General features: G+C 32.6%; 7 protein-coding genes across 11 annotated transcripts in view; 3 read left to right on the forward strand and 4 right to left on the reverse strand.

Moving 5' to 3' along the window:
* Window positions 1–432: 432 nt before the first annotated feature.
* LOC107359638 (thioredoxin-like protein 4A) lies at window positions 433–1362 on the forward strand. The gene is made up of 2 exons (XM_015926159.3): window positions 433–670; window positions 754–1362. Exons 1-2 carry the CDS (start codon window positions 518–520, stop codon window positions 1027–1029), a joined length of 429 nt encoding a protein of 142 aa, XP_015781645.1. The 5' UTR covers window positions 433–517; the 3' UTR covers window positions 1030–1362.
* Window positions 1363–1745: 383 nt separating this feature from the next.
* Window positions 1746–2984, reverse strand: LOC107359636 (3'(2'),5'-bisphosphate nucleotidase 1). The gene is made up of 3 exons (XM_015926158.3): window positions 2800–2984; window positions 2612–2713; window positions 1746–2516 (listed from the first exon to the last, which is right to left on the reverse strand). The coding sequence occupies exons 1-3, from the start codon at window positions 2911–2913 to the stop codon at window positions 1803–1805; spliced, it is 930 nt and encodes a 309-aa protein (XP_015781644.1). The 5' UTR covers window positions 2914–2984; the 3' UTR covers window positions 1746–1802.
* A 248-nt stretch (window positions 2985–3232) lies between these two features.
* Dis3 (exosome complex exonuclease RRP44-like protein Dis3) lies at window positions 3233–6499 on the forward strand. Its single transcript, XM_015926160.3, has one exon. The coding sequence runs from the start codon at window positions 3557–3559 to the stop codon at window positions 6476–6478; it is 2922 nt and encodes a 973-aa protein (XP_015781646.2). The 5' UTR covers window positions 3233–3556; the 3' UTR covers window positions 6479–6499.
* Window positions 6500–6986: 487 nt separating this feature from the next.
* LOC107359641 (fatty acyl-CoA reductase 1) lies at window positions 6987–9494 on the reverse strand. Its single transcript, XM_015926164.3, has 8 exons — window positions 9268–9494; window positions 9089–9205; window positions 8846–9021; window positions 8703–8775; window positions 7942–8630; window positions 7746–7875; window positions 7540–7664; window positions 6987–7476 (listed from the first exon to the last, which is right to left on the reverse strand). The coding sequence occupies exons 1-8, from the start codon at window positions 9361–9363 to the stop codon at window positions 7377–7379; spliced, it is 1506 nt and encodes a 501-aa protein (XP_015781650.2). The 5' UTR covers window positions 9364–9494; the 3' UTR covers window positions 6987–7376.
* A 1422-nt stretch (window positions 9495–10916) lies between these two features.
* On the reverse strand, window positions 10917–16418 carry LOC107359642 (frequenin-2-like). Of its 2 annotated transcripts, XM_089269746.1 has the most exons (9): window positions 16287–16418; window positions 15344–16163; window positions 14862–15240; window positions 13543–13567; window positions 12198–12246; window positions 12025–12114; window positions 11835–11913; window positions 11603–11760; window positions 10917–11468 (listed from the first exon to the last, which is right to left on the reverse strand). In XM_089269746.1, exons 3-9 carry the CDS (start codon window positions 14926–14928, stop codon window positions 11373–11375), a joined length of 564 nt encoding a protein of 187 aa, XP_089125872.1. In that variant the 5' UTR covers window positions 14929–15240; window positions 15344–16163; window positions 16287–16418; the 3' UTR covers window positions 10917–11372. The 2 variants fall into 2 exon arrangements, with proteins under 2 accessions (XP_089125872.1, XP_015781651.1); XM_015926165.3 differs by having other exon boundaries at window positions 14862–16163.
* Window positions 16419–16642: 224 nt separating this feature from the next.
* RhoGEF2 (Rho guanine nucleotide exchange factor 2) lies at window positions 16643–19641 on the reverse strand. Of its 2 annotated transcripts, none has more exons than XM_015926162.2 (2): window positions 18756–19641; window positions 16643–18565 (listed from the first exon to the last, which is right to left on the reverse strand). In XM_015926162.2, the coding sequence occupies exons 1-2, from the start codon at window positions 19348–19350 to the stop codon at window positions 16746–16748; spliced, it is 2415 nt and encodes an 804-aa protein (XP_015781648.1). In that variant the 5' UTR covers window positions 19351–19641; the 3' UTR covers window positions 16643–16745. The 2 variants fall into 2 exon arrangements, with proteins under 2 accessions (XP_015781648.1, XP_015781647.1); XM_015926161.2 differs by having other exon boundaries at window positions 16643–18568.
* A 521-nt stretch (window positions 19642–20162) lies between these two features.
* The window catches only part of LOC107359653 (muscle calcium channel subunit alpha-1-like), a 44902-nt gene continuing 40664 nt past the window's right edge, over window positions 20163–24400 (forward strand). For all 3 annotated transcript variants that reach the window (XM_015926179.3, XM_025160343.2, XM_015926180.3), the window contains exons 1-2: window positions 20163–22393; window positions 23107–23259. In XM_015926179.3, the coding sequence (XP_015781665.2) occupies window positions 21556–22393; window positions 23107–23259 (991 nt within the window). In that variant the 5' untranslated portion in view covers window positions 20163–21555. The remainder of the gene's footprint in view (window positions 22394–23106; window positions 23260–24400) is intronic.

Here is a 24400-nt window from a genome sequence, read left to right on the forward strand (position 1 = left end):
TGTGTAAATAGGCACCCAGACTAATTACACAAAGTGCACCTCCAACGCCATCTCATAAGGGAACTAATGTTGCGGAATGTTTTTCGTTATTTAATTATTCTAAATGCTGAAATGTATAATTCAGGCTTAGCCTAGTGGGTAAAAGGTTGGGTTGACGTGAAGAGTTTTAAGGTTCAAATCCCGGTGCCTTATTTTGTAGATTAGTTTGGGATTAGATTTTTTTTAATAAAATTTTGTTGATTATTAATTGGCAGTGAATCAGATTTAATCTTATTTTAATTCTGCCTTTAACCAACACACAATTGTGAATGTAAAATTTAAAATTTCATGTGTAAAGTTGTAAAATAAAAAGCGCGCTCGACTCCTTGCTGATCCTACTCTTTACCCAGATTCTAAAGACTAGATACTTTTCTTGTGCAAATAGGCTTTACCGTTTGTTTATGTTTTGACTTGTCTCATATAAATTTGATTTCATTTTTTGATTCTGTGGAAGTTTCTCATTTAAAATCAATTAATCATGTCTTATATGATAGCTCATCTTCACAATGGCTGGCAAGTTGACCAGGCCATTCTTAGTGAAGAGGATCGAGTTGTAGTAATTAGATTTGGTCATGATTGGGACCCAACATGCATGAAAATGGATGAAGTTCTTTACAGCATCGCTGAAAAGGTAAGGCACAATTTATTGATTTGTTTATTTTTGTTTCTTTATTTTCAGGCTTTTCTAATCAAAGATTATTCTCTTTTTAACAGTGTAAAAATTTTGCTGCTATTTATTTGGTTGATATCACAGAAGTTCCAGATTTCAATAAAATGTATGAATTGTATGACCCATGTACAGTCATGTTTTTCTTCCGAAATAAACACATCATGATCGATTTGGGGACTGGAAATAACAACAAAATTAACTGGGCATTGGAAGATAAACAAGAGATGGTGGATATAATTGAAACAGTTTACCGTGGTGCCAGAAAAGGTAGAGGTCTGGTCGTCTCACCAAAAGATTATTCAACTAAATATCGATATTGAATATGTTTATTTGAATGTTGTCAACGAATACATTTGCATTCCGTTGTTGCTGATACAATAATTATCAAACTACCATCTTTTAAAATTGCAACATACGTAAAAGATTTGATTCAGCCAAAAAATTGATAATAAATGTTTACCTGTGCTCATTCACCTAATTCTAATATTCTCTGGTTTAATCCAGTCTATAAATATGGAATGTCTCAATAAAATTTGAATGGTTCAACGCAGAATTTCAATTTCACGAATTTACAATCAATTCGCACTGAAAAGACCTCAATCCACATTGTAAAAATCCGAAAAATAAAACCTTAACTTTTGTCCAATTGAAAACCATCGCTTCAAAAGCTGATTGAAAGGTAGATAGTTGACCGGAATTTTAAAAATAAGTTGTTGTTTGGTAAAATATTGAAGACTATGATGTTATATTCTAATTATGATTTTGAGATACAAAAAGAAATAATTCTTACATGATTCGGCATCGGAATCGAATCTTGTTTATGAAAATAAAGCAAAATTAAAGAATTCTCCACTCTAATCAATATCTTAAGCAATGTTGCAATGTTAAGTAGTTCATTTTGGACAAAAGTTGCGGATTTCATTTTTCGTTTTCATCAGTATGATTTGGTTTATCCAGCGGGAATTTATCGTAATTTGTTTTAAAAAAGATCCTTGCATGAAGGGAACTTTTTGGAAGATTGAGAAGTGGATCTTGGTTCAATTTCTAATTTTTAATTTCTTTAGATATTGTTTCGAATGTGATTTTCCTTTGGTCATTGAGATGTCAATGATTGCTTCACATGATCTGGAACTAAAGCAGCTAATTTTGCATTCATTTCGGGTGAAGTGGCAGCTAAAATTCCTCCTGTATTTGGATGTGGAATATCTTTATGATATTTCATATCATTTCCAAAAATATCAGTGAATTTGCCTCCGACAGCATGAAGAATAGCCTCAGGAGCACAAGTATCCCATTTTTTGCAACCACTACTAGGGTAAACGTATGCATGAGCTTGACCCTCGATAACCAACAATACTTTGTGACCAGCTCCCCCAATTCGCATTTCAGTAGTTGGCTTCATAGCCAATAAAGTATCGTCAACAAGCTTGCTTCTGTGTGATCTAGTTGTAGCAATAGTCAACTCATTTGCTGGTGGTTCTTTTTTCTCAATCCCAAAAGCACCAAGGCCTACAACACCCCACATAGTACGACCAACTTTTGCAGGATCTTTCTCAATAGAATGTTTGTAATAAGGTTGATGAATGACACCAGAAACTGCTTTACCAGCAACAGCAATTCCAATAAGAATTGTCACTTGTTCAAGTAAGCCTTGAGTGAATTCCGCTGTACCATCAAGAGGGTCAACCCAGACAACAATGTCCTCATCATTGACATTGGCCAACTCAGCAGGACACGAATGTTTGAGTACACTTTCATCCAATGTTTGGCAGACTAACTCCTCATCAGAATCACTAGGTTCAAGATCCTAATTAGTGAAAAAAAAGCAATAGACAAAGCAAGTTTTAAGGATGAAAAAGAGAGTAAGACAATGACAAGGGATATTTATTATCAATTCTTTACCTCTTCAGCAATTATGGTGATCTTAGGGAATGATTTTGACAATGATGCGACAATACATCGTTGGATCATTCGATCCGCTTCCGTTTGGAAATCATTGATACCCTAAATGAGATAAAATAGATTAAACGATCAGATAAGCTTAAAGTGTAAGCCCAATAACCTTAAAAGAGAATAAACAGAATCATTACCTTATCAATGATGTTCAAATTACCGCGACTAAGAACACCTTTTACTATAGATCCTGCTTTATTAGCAACTGAAACACTAGCTGAAACAATTCGCATTAAAGTGGGAACCGACATGATGAAATGGACAACAATTAAAAAATGATAAAAATGACAAGTGTAATTTAAATGAGATGAAAAGGCTCACTTTATGTTCATTGCACAAGTTATCATAGATAGAAATAAAGTGGGAAGACCTACATTTATCATGAATAAAATCATCACTATTATACTTGATTGGCTTCATCAATATTTTTTTCGTTCAAATTTCTATTTAAGTGGATACAATTCACTTGACAATTCAATTTGTTAATCACAATTTGTCATTTGAATTTGGCGCTGCTGGTTGAGAAAATGTTTACTGTAGCTTGGCAACACGTTGTTATTATTTCAACGTGAAATTCACGGTGAACGTCTTGTAAGTCTTACATTGAAAGAAATGCAACTCGCATGTTAATTGTTGTCAAATATTAATTGAATCATTTAGTGTACACCTGTGAGTTATTGTTTGTTAAACAATTGTTTGATTTCTGAACTAAAGTTTCTATGTTTTTTAGAAGTTGTTTCTAAATTGATATTGTGTTGGCCAGTTGCATCTTACTTGCAAAAATTGGATTGAAATTGTAATCCAGCTAAAATTTATCACAAACAATTGTCTGGTGTGACTACTACAGACTTATCATTTTAGGATTCCATTATAATATTCTAATTGCCTTTCATCATGTTCTCAGGAGAGCCTTTAACTAGTTCTATGACTAAGGCTGGTAATGTGCGGTCATTCTATCTCAAGACAAAGCGTGGAGCTATCGTAAAAATTGTTCGAGAATATTATTTGCGGAATGATATTCCATGTGGACTTGAATGTTCAACATGCCCGATAACTGATTGCTCAACTAAACTAAGTCGTAAATCACGGGCTCAGATCAATAAATTAATTCCTAAAGCTCATCTCATAGTGCCTGATGTTAATGTTTTGAACAATCAGCTAGACGTTATTGAAAGCTCTACTTTCGGTGATGAGCTTATTCTTCTTAAAACGGACCTAAACGAAATCCGATCCACCAACTTATCACTTTTTAAACGCCTCATGGATGTTAAAGGAAAGAAAAACATCTTTTTGTTCGAGAACCAATTCAATGAGCACACTTATGTCGAAAGATTGCCAAAAGAGACTAGAGAGCAGTATATTTTTCGACTCGCTATCAGTGCTATAAAATGGTATCAAAATCATATTGGTAAGAAACTGCAAATAGTTTTACTAGTTAATGATTCGTCTACTAAAGCTAAGGCTACTGCTGAGGGTCTCACCTGTTTCACTTTGGTAGAATATGTCGAAAATCTACACGATAATGTTGAATTATTGGATAAAGTTGTTAGACCTCCAGATGAAAAAATGGAAGTTGATCAAGCCGTTGAAAAAGCCGCAAAATTCCTCTACCCTGAACATCTACCTCTTGCAATTATTCAAAAAGGAATCAAAGAGGGAAAATATTATCAAGCGAAGTTTGCTACCAATAGAGATAACTACTTGGAAGGTTCTGTGCATATAACAATGAATGGAGAAGCTGTTCGTGTTCTCATCAGTGGACGTGAGAATATGAATCGAGCAGTCAATGACGACATTGTAGCTATTGAAATAGCTCCAAAAGAAGAATGGAAAAGTAAATCTGACTTTGTTTTAACTGCAGATTTAATTACTGAAGATAAGGATGAAAAGGAATTAGAAGAACCAAGTGAATTGGAAAACAAAAAGGACAAAAAAAGCGAAGAGGGTGTTATCAAAAGGCCAACTGGTAAAGTTGTTGGAATCATAAAACGCAATTGGAGACAATACTGTGGTATTATACGTGAACGAGATGCATGTATCATGAAAAATACAATAATAACTAGTCACTTTTTCGTACCAATTGATAAACGCATTCCAATGATTAGAATTGAAACCCGTCAATATGATTCTTTGAAAAGTCAAAGAATTCTTGTGGCTATTGATAATTGGCCAAGAGATTCTAAGTTTCCTCGTGGTCATTATGTTCGAGCTCTTGGTCCGATTGGTGATAAAGCAACAGAAAATGAAATTCTACTTTTGGAACATGATATACCTCATCTTCAATTTACCAAATCAGTTATGAATTGTTTACCTGATCCCGATAAATGGTCTATACCACCAGAAGAGTTGTCTAAGCGTCTTGACTTCAGAGATAAACCTATATGCTCAGTGGATCCTCCGGGTTGTACCGATATTGATGATGCCTTACATTGTATTGATTTAGGAAATGGTACTTACGAAGTTGGTGTTCATATAGCTGATGTGTCTGCGTTTGTTAAGCCCAACACTCCATTAGACCAAGAAGCTGCAAATCGAAGTACGACTGTTTATCTAGTTGATAACAGAATAGACATGATTCCAACAGTTCTCAGTTCTAATCTTTGTTCGTTGATGGAAAATCGAGAAAGACAAACATTCAGTGTCATTTGGAAATTGAATGCTAAAACAGCTGAAGTCATTGACACAAGGTTTGCGAAATCAGTGATTAAATCGCGAGCTGCCTTGACTTATGCTGAAGCACAGCTTCGAATTGATTCTAAAGACAGTAAAGATGACGTTACTCAAGGTCTGAGACGATTAAATGCATTAGCTAAAAAATTGAAGAAGAAACGAATCGACAAAGGAGCTCTTGTTTTGGCCAGTTTAGGAGAGATAAAATTCATCGAAGTTGATTCGGAAACTGCCGATAATGTGACCAAAATTGAATCAAAACAGCTTCAAGATACAAATTCAATGGTTGAAGAGTTCATGTTGTTAGCTAACATTTCAGTAGCTGAAAAATTGTACCAAGAAGTTCCCCAATTAGCCTTACTTCGTCACCATCCCAAACCAAGTGCCGCTAATTTTGACGAACTTGTTCAAGCATGTAAATCTCATGGTTTTGATATAGATGTGCAAGATGGAAAATCACTTGCAAAATCTTTAGATGGAGCCAAAGATCCAAAAAATTCTTATTTAAATCTGATGATTAGGATGATCACTACACGTTGTATGACTCAAGCTCAATACTTTTGTTCTGGTAAAATGGCTGACCCGGAAAATAATTTCCTTCATTTTGGTTTAGCCACACCAATTTACACTCATTTTACTTCACCAATTCGACGATATGCTGATTTAATTGTTCACAGATTATTAAGCCATGTTATCGGTGATACAAATTTAGATCCTGTTTTGACAAGCAGTGAAAAAATTCAAACCCTATGTGAAAATATTAACTATCGTCATCATCAAGCACAACTGGCTAGTCGAGCCTCTATAAAATTACACACTTTAATCTACATCAAGAGTGTAAAGAAACCTTTAACCGAAGAAGGTTACATTCTTTTTGTGCGTAAAAATGCCTTACAAATTTTGGTTCCAAGATTAGCCTTCGAAGCAACTTACTTTTTCGAGTGTTTAACTGATTGGGAATATGATGGATTAACATGTACCGTTAAATATCTTAAAAAAGACATCACTTTGCGACAATTTGATCCCGTTAAGATAAAACTGTCTCTCATTGATAAAAGTACTGAATTCCGTAAAGGAGTTGAAGTAATTGACGTTCAGTTGATAAAACCACTCATTGAATCAAATGTAAAGGCTACATCAACATGAATAAATATATTTTTTCGTTAATTGTTCCTGTTTTTATTTTCACGTTAAATGGCAAATTATCCGATAATGATAAATCTCAAAATTACAATGTACTCAAAGTCGTAATTGTCTTTATGTTACTATTAGAAGTATCAATAATTTCTGTCGTTTTTCATGATTTGTTAATTCTCTACATATTTATTACCAGATTGATTCTAAATGGTTAACTCTGATTGAAAAAAGAGAAGACCTTCGAGCACTTTTACTAGCATTCTAGTCTCTGATATCATTGCTTTAATTGCAAAGTCATTAGTCAAAAAGAAACAGAACTTATTGATAACATTAAATCAGGCAATTTAAAGGGTCCTCAAGAAATATTGGAAACTAATTCAAATGTAAAAAACGTTTTTTTAACAAGGATATAAAAAGTTATAAAATAAAAGATTGCATTTGATTAATTTGATATCAAAAGTAGACTTGATTTTTGTTTGTCAAAGGACAACCAAACAAGGAAAAGTAAAATGTAATTATCATGTTGTTACCCTTATTGTAATCAGGGAAAGTTTTAATTTTAATATTAATAATTCTTAATAATTGTTTATGCGTCTTTTTACATCCAATTTGATCAGGTTCTTGGATTCATAAAGTGATCAAAATTATTTTTAGGTTGATTCCATTTGTGTGTTGAGCAAACTTCACCTTGAATATACATTAATTGCCACTGGTGAATAGGCGATAACAAAGATGATCAAATTAATCGATCGACATTCAACCTTTATTTTTACATTATATGAGGAAACGTCCTTTCATAGTTAACATGTTAGACAGATATCTTGATGAACTCAGAAAGAAGTCAAACAGATTTACTAATAATATATTATAATATACAAAATGTGTTTTTGATCCATTCCAAGAACAGTTAATTAAAGTAGTAAAGAAAATCGACTGAACTTTTCGCGAAGAAAGTCAAGCAAATCGCACTGATTGTTATCTTACATGCTCTTTCCAATAAGAGTTTCCTTGAAATAGAAGCAAAAAAGGACGTTAAATACAATTTTTTAGCAAAAAAAAATCTTAATTACCTTTGATTTTTGCTCCTAGCATCACTTATTGTGAGTTTATCCTTTAATGCATATTTCCTCAGACCAATGATTATTTGATCACAATAGGATGGCCAATCAATTGGCTTAACATCAAAATAAAATATCTATTGGATAGTGAAATGTATTAGAGTCATTATTTAATACATATTAGTGTTTATATTAAATATTTGTATGATTTAATTTACCTTTTGATCGATTGGATTGAGACTTTTTTGCAGCTTTATCATGTTTGTTGACTCGAAAGACCATCCATTAGATGTGAAAAATTCAAACGATGAAACCACCTTGTTTAGCTTTGAGCAGCTTTTCACCAACCTAATTAGGAGAGTTAATTTACAATTATTCATTGGTTAAGTTTCTTATAAGCAATTTCCGACTTACATTGGTTTGTCTCCACGTAAACAAAGGACACCATCCAGAAAGACACAGGGAAGGTATTGGTCAACGATTTGTATCCAATTTTTTAGCATACTTGATCCAGTCAATACAAATTGTGGAGCTCGAACAGCCATTGGATCAGGATATAATTGGATAGAGTCAATAAGGTAACGAGCAAAGTTTCTAATTGTTAATGGATTTTGAGCTCCTGAAGTACAATGGATAATCGGAATTGGATTGATTGGCTGGTTGACTAAACTCCAAGCAGTTACAATGATCATATTAACAACCATATCAACAGGAATCAAATCAAACAATGCATCAGGATTTCCAATCATAGTACGAACCATTCCCTTAAGAATAGCAAATGAGATTCCAGCAACATTGTTAATATTGTCAATCCATCCCGTAAAAGGTTCCTGGAAAGCTGAAGTTACTATCGATGGTCGCAGTATGGCAATCGGTAAATTACCAGACTCTTCAGTAATCAGTGTTTCAGCCAATGATTTGGTTAAAGTATAAGTATTTGGTCGACCATCTAAAAGCTTGGGTAAAATATCCTCAATAATATCATCTGACATCCACTCAACTAGATCAATCAAGTGTTGAGGACTGATTTTTTGTGGATAGACTTTTTCATCGATGGACTTAAGATTACAGTTACCATAGCTGGTTGAAACATGGACGAAAGCCTGGTTAACAAAAATTTAGATTTTCTTATGTTAGTCAGCTTAATTATTTATAATCAACTAACTGTATATTACCTCAATTTTAGGTAAAGATTTGGCCAATGTCAACATGCGACGAGTTCCCAGTATATTGATATTCACGGCCTCTCTAATAGATTAAAAAATATAATCAATCAATTGAAAGTTACATTCCATTGTTGGTGATTTTTAATATTTACCGTAATATTTCATTGAACCTAACAGTTGCTGCTGAATGAATAACCACTGACACTTCACTTTGCAACAATTCAAGTTTTTCCTGAGATATTCCTAGTCCATCTAAACAGATATCACCGGCAATGGGTTTAATTTTTTTCAACAAATCAGGGTTTGTTGAGCGAAATTCATCAAAACACTTGACAAAGTAACAAAGATGTTAGAATTGATTACAATGTAACTGAATAATAACAATTGATATTTACATTATTTTCCAATACTTTGACCACTCGTTGGTCACTTGTAAGTCCACGTTTCCCTCTCAATAAAATGTAAATGTTGCCAATATCAGGGCAAACTTTCAATAACTTATAAATCACAGCCTAATGAAGAGGAATCAAGTTAGTAAATATAAGTCAAACTAGAAATAAATTTTCAATCTTACCTTTCCGATGAAACCAGAAGCTCCAGTAATAAAGACACTTTTCCCATTGTAAAATTTAATCACTTCGGATTCAGAGGTGAGTAGATCAGGAACCATTTTGTATAAAGACTATCACAGATGACAGTTGACACACACAAGTTATTATTGAATAGCGAGAATTGCAAATGACAAGATAACTGTGAAAGATAATTTAAAGTGAAAGAGTTGAACTGAACTGAGCAAAGTTTGAACTTGTATTGAAAAGATCAGACTATGAGTTTTAAGGTAAGTTTACGGTGAGTGAGAGTGATTTGATTATGATGAGAGGAAGAAACTTGAAGAGGCAACAGATCGTAACCGTCAACAGGGGACAAGTTGGAATAGCAGAAAACTCAGGTTGATTATGTTGATTACCAAGTTTATTTTCGTCATCCGAACCGGTTTCAAAGCGCTTACACAGGTTGCTGATCAACTAGCTTACGGCTATTTACCACTTTCTATTAATGAGATTACTGTTTCAATATTATCGAGTATCGTATTGAACACACTATTGGTTCACGGACGAACATTGGACCGGTTTATTTTCGAATAATCGACACAATTAAAGTCAAAAATTGTAATGACCACTTGATTATATAAACCATTAAATTTGTTATGAGCGAGAAAGAGAGAGATAGAGACACTTAAAGATCAGCTGGTTTAATCCATTGAAGTCAAATAGATAATCAATTAGATTTTGATTAATATTAGGAGTGACACATATCTTAATAGTTCAATGTTGCTCTCAATTAATTTGCTTTGTTGAACAAAATTAAATTTAACAAGAAAATTGAAAGGCAATAAAACAGTTTGAATAAAAGTAGAATTGAAAAAATTGTGTATTTTACAACAAGATTGTAACTCTTATGTTATACTTCTCACAGGGAAACCCAAACAATCCGGAGAAAAATTTTCTTTTACTATTAATACATGAAAGATCACCTAAGCTTGAAACTCTGCTAATATTCAGGGTATTTCTATTTATGGTTACAATCATGTTTCAACTCTTCTTCTCAATAGGGATGTCCAGTTAACCAGGTTTATCAACAAATTTTGATGCGGCGGATAAATTTTGTTATTGAGTTGTTTACACTGACAGCAACCAGTTACTCCTCTGGTCATTTTAAGCAATTTTACGTCAGATCAACAAATTAAAATCCCATTATTAAAGGTTGCAACAATTCAATGACGATCGAGAGGGTAAAAAATTTGGGTATCAATAAATTGAAACAAATATAAACCTCTGTTTCAATGTGATTGCACCTCTTGTTTACATCGACGGTACATCGAGAGTACGTACATTGAGAGTGTATTTTAAACATCGATTTGTTGTTTGTAAATTTCATGATACGTAATAAGTTCATAAAAATTATATTCTCAATGTATCAGCACTAATTTTGAAGACTGAGCTATATCTTAATCTTAAATCAAATCATGTAGACACTTTACATTAACTGGTTTCTGTCACACCATTTTAAATCGCCGTCAAGGTTATTATTACCTTTATGCGAAAATTTTAGGTACAATTAAAAGTTTTAACTTTAAAGATCAAAGTTGGAATTGTTGATTAGCTGTTCCATCTGATTTTGTTAGTAAGTCAAGCTTGCCAGTTTAATTAATTTCATTTCCAAATAAGATATTGGTTTAATGAGTTGAATTTAAAGATATAATTGATCCATTTTTACAATCAAAGAGCCTCTTGTTTCTTATTTATTCAAGGTTGATGATTTAATAAATTAGTTCATAACGATTATGGCTATACATTATGTATAAACAATTTAAAATGAAAGTGAAAGTGAAAGGCTAATTGTAACCCATAATCTGAAAACAATTTTTCATTAATTTGGTTTGAAATAGCTTGATCAGCTATTGAACAGTCACCAATAAGTTTAGCTTAATGAAAATAATGAGTTTATAATTCAATCTTTGGTTGATCGTGTTTGCTCCTTGCAATTGAATTACCAGTTTAGAGTTGACATTTATACAACAGGGTTGACCAGTTCAACACAAAACTTTTGCTTACGCATTCAGTTTTTTTGCCACTGAATTGATTTATAATTGTTGCCCAGCAAAACGGATTGTTACGCTCATAATATATTATTCAAAGACAGTGTTTGCACAATTCTGGGATCACTTTTTGAGCCTTCCAGAAATTCATCTAACGATAAACGATTATCATTATTCTGAAATGAAGAGAGAAAATGACAAGTAGACATGGAAAAACAGAATTAGATTATCACGTTAATTATAATGGAGGTTAAAAAAGGTAAGGTAAAATGATAATTAATAGTAATGATATTATAATATAGTAACTTACTCTATCAAGTTCACTAAAAATTTGATCAACCCTCTCCTTTGGATCGATAAGTTTAGGTGAAACATCACCAATCATAATTAACATGGAGTCTAGAATATCGGACATTTCTTCCTTGGTAATGTATCCATCCGAATCAAGATCATACAATTTGAAAGCCCCTGGATAATAGGAAGTAAAGGAGTTAAATTAAGAATAAAAACAAATAATTAAACTAGGCAACACTGATATTTACACAAAAGTTTTTCCTCCAATGTTCCCCTTGAGGTTATCGAGAGAGCTCTGATGAATTCATCAAATTCAATGGTTCCATCCTAGTCACAATAGAAATAGCATGTTAGTCGAATTGGAAAGAATTAATTTAAATTGTGAATAGAATTTGAAAAATAAAAAAAACAATAAAGAAATGTAAAAATATGACTTACATGATTCTCATCAAACACATGAAACAGCAGCTTGGAAAATTTGGAGGGATCTCCATTGGGGAAAAATCTCTCATAAATTTTTGCAAAAGCCTTGCATAAAAAATTGGTATTTACAACAAAAGTAAACTGTTAATGATTGTTAAACAAGTGACAGTTTAATCAAAATAAATTACCTTCTCTGTTAATTTACCATCAGGACAATCTTGTTGGAAGCCTTTATACCTTATTTGTTGTTATATATTGATCAGATAATCAATAAAATTTTTGTTTACATCAAGGTTGTTTTGATCGGTGTTGCCATTGTTGAATACAACAAAGTTTGGTTAACACAGGGAAATAAACGATAAGAGAGAAAACAAAATGATTTTACAATCAAAGTGTTAATCGTGATGAAATTCATTATAATAATTTATATAAAACACAATATTAATAATGATAATAACAAGACAATGATGACCAAATACGAAACAATATAATCACAACAGGAAATCCTCTTTGCATTAAACAGCTGAAACCTAAGCCGCACAAATGAAGGCAAATGCTACCATCTAAGGGGTGATATTGAACTGTTAAGATAATTCTTATTCTTATTCTTAAAATCTTGAATATTCATAAATAGCATGAAAATTTCAATAACCTGAACTTACATCTCACAATGAAACGTCTCTGCTAATTGCTATTCCAATTCTTAGTGGATAATCTTGTCTTTTTACTGGTCGAGTCTTCCTCATTGAATGGCAACAATCAACATTTTTTGCAACCTAAAGCTATTATCTCGTGCAATGAAGTCTGTGTTTACTTACAAGGTATTGAAAGCGATTTGATGTAAATTACGGTAACAATTAAAGCTGGTTGAGAAGCAAAATAAAACTGTCGATAGCAATTTCGCGGCGAAAATCAAAAACTGATGGAATGAAAAAGAGCTAAAAATTGCGTTCGTCTGGTTAAACATTTGTTTGATAAATTAATTCGTTTAACTGGTGGAAAGTCTATCTTTTGACAATCAATAAATTGGATAGAGTGGAAATGCAACGTTTACCTTTATAACAATAGATTTGACTGTTGGTCTATTTTTGGACACTTGAACTGGTCTTCTAGCAAAAGCAGAGCAACAAATCAAATATGGATTGTTCATTGCAGAATGACCCTGAGACTCAAATGATTATATTTAAATTGACCTGAATATTAAAAGGTTTTATTAATGACAAATAAAAGCTAAACTCAATAATTAGTGGTTAAAACAGGCCCATAAAAGAGTTACAAAATAAACTTCCATCAGTTGGTCAACCAAACCAGAAAAGGTTTTCCTTTGTCCTGCATTTGGGTTTCTCACTGTTCAATTATTTACACTATTTTATCATCATTATATTGCCTTCATTTGCCTAAATAATCATTTAAGATTTGTTAAACGACAATCAGTTAAATCTTCAAACATCTTAGATATATTAATATTGAATAGATAGTGAAACAAAGATTTGATAGTCAAAGCTCAGCCTGAAATACATAATTGAAACTTACCATTGTTTTACTTCTTTTTCGGTAACTGTAATTAAATTAAATCATTCAATTAGTTTCGATTTGCCCAATTTTTGAAATTAAATACACTCAAACCTCGTATATTTTGCCTTTTTTGAGTGCGGACATCTAACGTTCAAAAAAATAGAATAAGCACATTTTTACTTATGTTGACTGTAAATTACAGTAGCTCACAATCAAATGAGCTCACTTTTTGACTCATTTGAGCAAATTTTATTTTCAGAGACTGTAATTTACAGTCACCGTAACTAAAAATTTGCTCATTCTATTTTTTTGAACGTTAGATGTCCGCACTCAAAAAAGGCAAAATATACGAGGTTTTGCTGTATATGATATTCAATAGCTGACCATTTGACTGTTGAGCTAAACTGGTGCAAGTCTTGAGGAAATTTTAAATTGCGTCTCAGTTGATTAATGAAATTTTCATTTCTTCGCATTTGCATTTTAAATCTGTCTGGACTTATAAGCAACCATTTTGCTATTAAATTTACTGGTTATTATGAGAAATCTTTGATTATAGTTGACTTTTAGGTGTTCAAATTACTCTAATGAGTTTTATCTAATTCCCTATCAATTAGACCTTTATTTTGAATCCAATATTTTCCTGAAAAAATGATGACTTCAATCTCTAATTTGAATAAAAAATGCCTCAAAAGTCAATGGGTTTGAAAACTGTGACAAAATGTTTTCTGATCTTAACAGTAATTCAAATTAATCACACACCATCTTGACATTTGATTGATTGTTGTTTTTGTTCATTTTTGCATAGAGCTATTGGTTTTGCATAAACTTGAAAACATTATTGTTATTAAAATATTAATATTGGACTATTTATTTCCTCTAATTGATTTTTATCCACACTTTTGTTGCTTCAAATTCACGTGAGAAATCAGATAAACTCAATCAGATAATTTAACCCTTGAAAATATATCATTAAATAAAAATCGAATCACTAATGAATTTTGAATTCAAAAAATGTGTCAACCGAATGACAATCGTAATGATTGTGAACTTGCAATTTATCAACAATATATATATAAATCAACAAAATTAATTAGATTGTGTTTGTCTGATTATATCTCAGTTCAAATAAACGGAAAACAATCAACATCAAAGAGTCAAGATTCATTATGAATTATTTAATATTATAATGTGCTTAGATTTATAGACGATCCCTTATTTGCGTCAATTTAGATCAACAGATGCATAAACAGTCAGTTTATATTTTGAATCTTGTTGATTGTGATAACAAAATAATAGTTGATCATGATTTAGATTAATTAATAGAAGGATTTACTTACAATATGTTTGTTCTGCTAGTTTAGTTATCTTCTGTTTCTCTATTTTACGGCTACAATGGTTACCCATTACCAGGAGTTACACAAGCCACAACAGAAGCAACAGGACAATCAATTTAATTGATGCCAATGGGATGGTTTCTTTAATCACAAGAGTCAATTAACAGTCGAATGAAGTGATACAATTAACACGTTTATTAATAAAGTAAGTTGATTCCACCATAAACAGCAAGATATCAACAGTTGAACAAAAAGTTGATTTAACCATTTGCATCATGGTTTAATCTATGTTTTCCTGCTGAGTGTTGTGTTAACATTAACCAACAACAAAAATGTTTTTTCTATTGTGACTTATATTCTCTCTTTTTTCCACCAATTCTGTCTAGTTCAATCGGGAAGAAAGATGATAAAGTAATTATGTTTCTGGTGATATTGATTGAAGATAAAAGTTGAGTCAAGTCCAGAAAAGGTCTGCGCAAAGTTACCTGGTAATAACATTCGAACCTTGTATTATTACTTTCACTCTCTACTTTAATGTAATTTCACGTAACTTCATCTCTTTACCATTTAATTCCTAGATAATTAAATATCAATAACTGGAACAGTGTGTATAAGCGCCCAGCTTTTACCCAAAATTGCTACTGATTAGTGAACATCAATCAATGTTAATCTTTGGTATTTTTTGATAATTTTAACTGGTAAACACATTTTGATTTCACTTTAATCATCGATCAATAAAATCAAAATAACCTATTTCCATGAACCTAATTAACTTGACCCATGTAAGATTCAATCACTAACTCGTTTGATTCCATTTTTGCAGCTATTTAGGTTCAACCATTCTGGAGGTGGCAAATCATTCAACACGCTCATCCCAATCGATCTTGGATTTTATGAAAATATAATAACAATGTTATTTTAAAACAAATGGTTAAAAAATGGGTTAACAGTAGATTCTGATTAATTACAATGTTATATAAATATAAAAAAGAGATGATCTGGTTACTTAAAAAATTGAATAGATTGAAATTATAAAACTATTAAAACATTGGAAGCTAAGAGCTTATTGGAAACAGATTCACTCCTTCCTTTGTAATTGATAAACAGCTTTTCGATTATCACAGAATTAAAATGGTTGGTAAAAATACGTTGAATTATTAGATGAAGCTGCATTATTGCCATCGATTATGATCTCAATCTCTTCCTTGGTTGGTATAGTTGATACAATTAAAGGATCCATTGTCGGCTGTTGTGTTACAGAATCAGGATCAATGTCGGTTTGAACACTTACATATGTGAAGAAAACTATCATTTTAAAGGTTAATTGTTGTCCGATTAAAGTTGAAACACACATAGAGAAATAGAAATAAGATTTGACTTTAGCTGTTATTGGTTAAGGTCGTTTCTTCCATTCCAATTAATACTTACCAAATGATGCATAGAATAATGTAACAATTATTGAGACAACAAGCATTATTCGGGTTTCCATTGTGATGAGTAAATTGTTACAAATAAATTAAAAAACTGGCATTTGATGTAATGAATGGTTTAAAATTAAATGGTAAATGATTGCTTCCATAGGGTTGTCTTGATTTTTATGGCCTTTGTCGTCTAGGCAAGATTATCTGTCAATAATTATCATTAATGAAAGATACTGGTAAAGTGGGAAAATGAGATAAGATAATAATTACGATGCAACCAATTAGGTATAAAGCTGAACTAGATTGGAAAAAGAAGAGCAGAATAGATTGTCTTTAGGTGGAATAAGCATGGTTAACAATGAATTGACAGTTGGAAAGGAAATAAATTGTATTTAATAATAAACATAGTTGCAATTAAGAATTAAGAATTCACAGGAATTAATAAATTAATCAATCAAAAAAGAGCCTATTCTTTTACATCATTACTATCATTATCTTCGTCATACATATCAGCGCTATTTTCATCATCATCATCAATAACTCGAGATTCTAATTCATTTTGATTATTTCCAGATTTTGTCTTTTCCTTAATTTCCTTTCTGTCTTTAAGGTGCGAGGTGAGTGACATAGCTTCCTGTATAACACGTAAAATAGAGGCGATTGTTGTTTCCTCGTGTTGAGATAAGTCATTGATTATATTCCATTCGTTTGGATCATTTACACGAATAATCTCCTGAATCAGATGTAATCTTTCTTTTAAAATTTCAGTCAACTTATTATCTAATTTATTTAAACGCTCTTCTAATGTGACCACTCTGATGGCCTCTTCGACTCTGTCATGAGCAATGACTTCGACTGCGTTAGGAGGGATAAGAAGATCATCTTCAGTGACATAGGTTATGGTTCCTTCATTTTTAGTCCGTCTTTCTTTTTCTCTTGACTTGGAATCTTCACTGCCCATAAGATCCTCGGTGGTAGGCGAAATAGTTGATATTGTTTTCCTTCTTTCTTTATTTAACTCTTTCTCTTTAACATTATTACTTTTAACATCGTCATCATCATCTTCTCGACTGGTACTTGATTTAAGGTCAATCAATTTGGAGAAAGATTGAGTATGATTGGGATGTTTACGACCATTCGAGGATATTTCTTGAATCTTTTGAGTCCATAAATCTTTCTCTGTTGCTGTGGCAGCATGAAATTCATAGAATGCTGATTCATTCTCACTGTTAGATAGAAGATAGAAAGCTGTCTTATCAGTGGCCACATCTCGAGTCAGTAGACTTGAAACATTTAAAATAGGTGGATTTGGATGATTTTTAAGTAAGAAGCGATCCCCATCACGGTTCAAAATGACCATTACGTCTGTACAAAGTACAACTAGCACATCGGTACATTTCTGTTTCGACTGTCTCCAGTTGAGGAATCCTTCATGGACTAAAATTTTGCCAGTTAAATCAAGATTAAGATTTTCTTGTTTTACAATTTTCTTTTGAATATTTCTTAATCTTAATTTATTCTCAGCACACCGTTTTTTCTCATTGATTACATGTAAAATATCTTTTGTTCGCTGATAAGCTTGTTCAATCAATTCATATTCCTTTGAACCTCTTTCCGTGGCTTTTAATAGATTGTCCAGCAAAAGAGGATACTTAGTTACCCTTTGGAAACAAAATGCTAGCAAAGCTTTGAGATCAAGACGTTTACATCTTTCATGGGATTCTGCTTCGTTCAAGAATAGTGCAAACTTTGAATCTTTTTTCATTTTATTCAGTAATTCCAGACCAGCCGTTTGAGAGGCACAGAATGTAGACGCAGCATTTTGTAAAGCATCGCCCAAAGTTCCTTCAAAAATATTGACCAGCATTTGACCAACCTGTAAATCTGACATCTCAGGAAATTTTTGAGGATATTGTAATTGTGATTTAATACTCTCTTCATATTCCTTTCTCTTGGCTCTAAATTGTTTGACCATGGCTTTGTGTATCTTTAGTAGATCATCATGAGTAGAAAATATTTGCTGAATTTGCTCTGCAGTTAATAATTGTTCCGTCTTGATTGGCTTATAAAATATATCATGTAACACTTCAAGATACTCAACATGAGTTTCTTCAGTGTTGAATAACTCATTAATAATTTCCATTCGTTTTGAACCAGTGAAAAGACGCTGATTCCTTGGAGGCAATGGGGGAGGCACACATGTCGGTGAATTTGAAATCGACGGCGTAGGCGGAGGGGGATGGCTTGGAGCCTGGAAGCAATAATCTTCATCATCATTTGCACCATCTTCTGGTAGTCAAGAAAGGAGAGAAAAAAGACAAGAGTTAAGAAAGAAAAGAAAGAGAGAGAAAGAGGGGAAAAATGAGAGGAAGAGAGAGAAAATGAGAGGAAAAGAAAAAGGAATGAGAAAAAGATGGGAGGAAAGAGATTACTTCTATGATATTGATATAAATAAGGAGAATAAACACAAATTTACCATCTGAATTCAATGATTCTGAACTTGGGGCTAGGAGGTTCAATTTTTCACTGTTACTAATGGACATAGATGATGACATAGATGATGATGAGGGTAAAGCCGGGTCACTTATTTTACGATGATTGCGTTTTGTTTCTTTAGCCTTTAATGATTCAGATCTGTTTATTTGATTTAAACTGCTATTGGAAGACGCTGAGGGATGTAGTGGTGGTGATATCGAAGGAGTAGTTGGACAAGAGTTAGGTAAAACATCATCAGACAAGGCCAGGGTAAGAGCAACATAACTTTGACATTGTTTTATCATATCGACAACTGGTTGATGATTGTGTTTAAGTACACAAGTACCATTAACTTTGATTATCACTTGGCCCGCGCGAACACCAGCTTTCCATGCAGCACCATCCGGCTTCACTGACTCTACCCTGACCGGATTATCACCAGAAACCCGTAAACCAAAACCTTTCTCATCACGACGGATGATGACACATTTTTGTGACATTTTTGGTTGCAGCGGAGGTGAGAACACAATATGGCCAGATTGAGGAACACAAAGAGAATAGCCGCTTACTTGAACATCTTGAGCCACATTTTCCATGTTGTATTTTTTCAAACCAAGATAAATACTACGAACACAGAGAAACACATTTACTTCTTGCTGTTGTTCTTTTTGCAAATGCTGATGATGTTGATAAATGGTGTAAGGTCACTTGACTACTACTTTAAAGCAAAATAATATTACAAAATACCTATTACCGGGTGTGTGCCTAAAAGAGTAAAAGAAACAGGGATAAATGATCTATTTCTCATCAACTAGTCTAATTTTTAAAAAAAGTTAATTGTCAATTAATGGTAAAACAATAAAAAAAACAAAAAACTAAATAACATAGTAAAAAAATTTTAGACAGTAGAGACAGTGAAGAAAGCCAACGCCATTCCTCTTTGTTACTTGCTCCATCTATTAACTTTTAAATGTAATAATTATTTCCATTCATTTATAAACAATTTTATTTCATCAATTAATCATTTAATGATGAAAACAAAGTATTTCTTGGTAATCATTGATTTTTCAAAGAACACGAAATGTTTAAACCTAAAATCGAGCCAAAATTTGCTCAAAATTTAAACGAATCAAGTTGAGCCAAACTGAAATGATGTAAACTCGTAAACTCTGGTTAATTGACTGAAAATTGGTCAAACTTTGGTTAATCAATTTCAGAGATTGATACCAATGGAAGCAAGAAATTGAAATGTTCAACAGTTTCATGTAAAGTGATTATTGTTCAGTGAGTAACTCCTACTGTTGATGACAAATGAAACTAAAAATTGTACAAACAAATGCTCATGTACAATGAAGAGAGGAAGATTGAAGGAAGAGTGAGTCCTCAGTTTTGGGGATAATTTTGTCAGAATGCGATTTGATATTGAACATAAACCATTGCAAGTTGTTTATAGCTATTCAAGTTACACAGTAAAATAGACTGAAAAAAAGTTGAAAAAAACGGAACCATTTTTGCGAAGGAAAAGAGTGAAAAAAATGTTTGCTGATCAACCAAATTATGATCACCATCATCATCATCATCATATCTTTGTGTAAGCTACACTGATTATGATGATGGTGATGATGATGATGATAATAATAATTGTTCAGTTTATTAAGATGATGAGGTAAACAAGGGTACAAACAAAACCAGGGGATAAGTTGAGTGAGAGCAAATTTTGGTTTGAGAAGTGAGAATGAAAAAAGCAAAAGTTGAATGTAAATGTAAAATTTACTGTTATGTTAACCTAGACAAGTTTCGAGCCAGTTTGGTGCCTATTTTAGACACACATCATCATCCTCACCAACCTCATCTTCTTCGTCATCTTGATCATCTTTACCATCATCTTTAAAGAGGAGCAAAAAAGCAACAGTATTTTCATCTACAAACTTGGGAAACAACACAAACACACACACAAAAAATGCCAGCAACATCTTTAACAAAGAGTCAAATTAAATCAATGCGAGTTGAAAGGGAAAAGTTAAACCATTTGTTTACCTTTAATTGCTATTACAATTGTTCACATTTTAATATTATCTTCTTAATTGTTGATTCCTGATTACTTGTGTTCAACCATCTTTAACTACAATTTATAAATTAATATTGTTAACTTTGTTCCACCGTTTCCCTTGTTTTTACCAATGACTTCCCTTTACTCAATGTGAGTTTTTTTTACCAATAAATTGTCCTACGATTTTGGATTACCATTTACTTCATCTGTTAATTTTTGGATTAAATTAAATTGTTTAAGCTTCTTTTTGATGCTCAATCCAACTGGATTAAGTGATTAAGTAATGGTGAAATTAGATTGGTAGTAACGTGTATTTTTTGGGTTCAAAAGTGCTCCATGAAAAATGACTGTAAGTGTAAACCGTTTTTTTGTAAACCCATCTTATATCAATGATATGTGATCAAGTGAATTTTTTAATCATCGGTGTTCATCTGTGATAATCATTGGTTCATCGTTATATCAGTAAATGATCATTTACTCGTTCGGATTAAATTATTATCGTACAAAGATGCCTATTATTGGTGGTTAAATCATCATGTACAATAACTTACAAAAGGGTTTACCACTAAAAATTTGGATTGTATTAAAGTTGCTGTCTCTACCAAATCTTTACCGTCTGTTTGTTACCTTTACAAATTAACTATTTCCCGTTTCTATCAAACCCGATTTACCAATTAAATGATATCACAATATTGATCAAAGCCTATTCAAGTTTAAAACTCAAGCTAATAGACAAACCAAATAGGCAGCAATGGACGCCAACAACCCAGGATCATTATCAATGAGTGGTGTTGCCACTAATCAAATGTCCCAATCAATGTCCCACTCCACTTATGGTGTACCACCACCAAGCCTTACCGTACCCACCGTTAGTCCAGGATACTATGGTCCACCAGGAAACCCATCGACAACCATTTCTTTCCCAAATAAACCAGAAATTAGTTCACAACCATTTTTAGCTCAACAGCCACCATTAGCAACAACACTTCAACCAAAAGTGCCAAGTTTAACACCAACCACAGCTCGATCAATAGGACCAGTAACAACTCCAGCTACACCTGGTTTAACACCAGGAACAACCACTGGACCAGGGTTAAACTCAACAGGACCAACAGCAACAAGTTCACGTAAACCAGCTCGTAAAGGTCCAAAGATACCAGAAAAAGCTCCTCGATCATTGTATCTGTTTACATTGGACAATTGTTTACGTAAATTTTGTATCTCTGTGGTTGAATGGAAACCCTTTGAGTGGCTTATTTTAATAACAATTTGTCTCAACTGTGTTGCCCTGGGAGCTCAGCAACCCTTTCCAGCCCATGATACAAACTCAACAAACCAGTTTCTCGAGAAAATTGAATACCTTTTCCTAGCCCTGTTTACCGTTGAATGTGTCCTAAAAATAATTGCCTTTGGTTTCTTCTTTCATCCCGAAGCATATTTAAGATCCTATTGGAATCTACTCGATTTCATTATCGTCGTTATCGGCATAATGAATTGCATAGTTTCCTTTATTTTACCAACCTTTAACGTTAAAGCCTTACGAGCCTTCCGTGTTTTAAGGCCACTTCGATTGGTCTCAGGAGTTCCAAGTAAGTCCAACACAATCCTCAAAATCAATCCAATGTTTAAACCCAATTTGACCCTTTGTCTGTTGAATTACCATTTTAGGTAAATTATAAATGTGTAACCAATTGTCAATAAGTTTCATCAATGAATCCAAGATGAAGTTTCTTCAGTCTTTCCTCTATTCCTTTGTCATCATCATTCATGATTATCATCATTGATGATCATTGTGATTATTATTCTTAACCTTTGTTAACAGATAAACTTGCGTGACTTATCAACGTAAACGTCTAAACCTTTTTAACATGAGACACACACAGAAGACGAAATGGTAAAGATAAACATTTGATGAAAATGAAAAGGATGATCAACAACAAACTAATGGAAGATACAATAGATTATTCATTTATCATCAACTGTCATCATTTTTACCTCCCACTCCTTCCCACTATCGACCCTCTTTTTGTTGTGTCTCATCATCATCACTTTAACCTTTTTATAACTAATATCAATCCATCCACATTTAATATATATTCAATTACCATTTCAACACCATTTATTTAACACTTTACTCCCATCATTTTTGTATTTCAACAAGGGAATCAACTTGATAAAGCTTCACTTGCTGCACAACCAGACAAAAAAAGGGTCAAAAGTTGCTTGTAACAAATGATAATTGAACATTTAATCAATTCACATTTGAACCCAAATTTAACCTTGTTCATCTTGTTCCCTACAGGTCTTCAGGTTGTGCTTAATTCAATCATCAAAGCAATGCTACCCTTATTTCATATCGCTCTTCTTGTGATCTTTGTAATTGTTATCTATGCAATCATTGGTCTTGAAATGTTCAACGGTGTTTTACACAAAACGTGCTTTGATAATATAACAGGTAAATGATGTTTTTTGGAGTAAAAAGAGTTTCACTTTTTGACAATTTATCAATTTCACATTAGACTGGCTGGTTCACATCAAAATAACATTTTCAGTTTTATGTCAACTTGACCGATCCTTGAAAGCTCAAGCTTTTTTCATTGAACCTAAAAATTGTTAACCTAAAAACCCAAGTCAATGTTTCTCAAGCTTTAAGATTGTTTTGAATATGAATGAGATTTTTTGCAACATTGTGACAGCAAATCGATTGACTTTGATCTGAACTCGTAGACTTGTTGATTTTAGTCGATTTGGTTGGATGAATTTTATTTCACCAGTTTCAGTAGAGTAACAGTCCATTTGAAGGATTCTTGAGTTTACTCAACATTGTTTCACTCATCAGTCTAGGAAACATCACCAAGAAACATCATTATTGGGATAAGGGATCGATTAGATGGAAGAAAACAATTGTCCAATATATTGACAGTTTGGATGACTAAAGTCTATTTGATCTAAATGTACTTCATTTTTACCAGCTTTAGTTGAAAATTATTGTCCATCTTTAAGTGGTCATTGGTTTGCTGATGGATCAAAATAGCAAAAGACGAAACATCGTTAGACAACAAAAGCAAATACAGAGACAGAGACAGAATAATGAATCGCTTTTCAAGTCATGAATCGTTTAATGAGTCTATATCAAGCAATGAGAGTTGTTATTTTTAGTTATCCATTTTTACCTTTCAGTAACAGTCAATATTGGAAAATGTAAAACATTTGGCAATTTTTTGAGAAGTAAATTGAAACATTACTTGGATATCGATTTAATTAGGGAAAATGACTCTTTCTATTCGAGTTGATTGAACTTTAAAACATAATAGAGACAGAAATATTAGGCAATTTCATGATTTAAAGTCACAAGAATCTGCATTTAAAGTGAATCGATTGACATCTTTTGATCATCTATTTGCGTCTGTAGTTTTGGCTTATCTGAAGGTCTGCAAATGTATGATTTATGTTACGGTTACTTTAAAACTTATAAATCAAAGGATATTTTTCCTGTTCACTCAATCAACCAAAATCACATGAAATTTGAGATTCTGTGACAATTTGATTGCAAGTTTTTAACTCTATTTGTTGAGTTGTTTCGTCACATTTTCAAT

Source organism: Tetranychus urticae, chromosome 3 (assembly GCF_039701765.1).
Source record: "Tetranychus urticae isolate SD_2017Ah chromosome 3, NJAU_TeUrti_SD_1.0, whole genome shotgun sequence".
NCBI lineage: Eukaryota > Metazoa > Arthropoda > Arachnida > Trombidiformes > Tetranychidae > Tetranychus > Tetranychus urticae.

Bases quoted from the DNA above. Each gene is read 5' to 3' on its own strand.
- RhoGEF2 (XM_015926161.2), bottom strand. From the start codon at position 19,350: ATGGAAAATGTGGCTCAAGATGTTCAAGTAAGCGGCTATTCTCTTTGT. The intron at 18,569-18,755 runs GTAAATTTGTGT...CTTGACTACCAG, and splicing joins AGAATCATTGAATTCAGATG to AAGATGGTGCAAATGATGAT.
- LOC107359642 (XM_089269746.1), bottom strand. From the start codon at position 14,928: ATGGGTAACCATTGTAGCCGTAAAATAGAGAAACAGAAGATAACTAAA. The intron at 11,914-12,024 runs GTAAGTCATATT...TATTGTGACTAG, and splicing joins ATGTGTTTGATGAGAATCAT to GATGGAACCATTGAATTTGA. The intron at 11,469-11,602 runs GTAAGTTACTAT...TCTTCATTTCAG, and splicing joins TTTTTAGTGAACTTGATAGA to AATAATGATAATCGTTTATC.
- LOC107359638 (XM_015926159.3), top strand. From the start codon at position 518: ATGTCTTATATGATAGCTCATCTTCACAATGGCTGGCAAGTTGACCAG. The intron at 671-753 runs GTAAGGCACAAT...TCTTTTTAACAG, and splicing joins TTTACAGCATCGCTGAAAAG to TGTAAAAATTTTGCTGCTAT.
- LOC107359636 (XM_015926158.3), bottom strand. From the start codon at position 2,913: ATGTCGGTTCCCACTTTAATGCGAATTGTTTCAGCTAGTGTTTCAGTT. The intron at 2,714-2,799 runs GTAATGATTCTG...TATCTCATTTAG, and splicing joins ATTTGAACATCATTGATAAG to GGTATCAATGATTTCCAAAC. The intron at 2,517-2,611 runs GTAAAGAATTGA...TTCACTAATTAG, and splicing joins TCACCATAATTGCTGAAGAG to GATCTTGAACCTAGTGATTC.
- Dis3 (XM_015926160.3), top strand. From the start codon at position 3,557: ATGTTCTCAGGAGAGCCTTTAACTAGTTCTATGACTAAGGCTGGTAAT.
- LOC107359641 (XM_015926164.3), bottom strand. From the start codon at position 9,363: ATGGTTCCTGATCTACTCACCTCTGAATCCGAAGTGATTAAATTTTAC. The intron at 8,631-8,702 runs GTAATATACAGT...TTTGTTAACCAG, and splicing joins AATCTTTACCTAAAATTGAG to GCTTTCGTCCATGTTTCAAC. The intron at 7,665-7,745 runs GTAAATTAAATC...ACTATCCAATAG, and splicing joins TCAATCCAATCGATCAAAAG to ATATTTTATTTTGATGTTAA.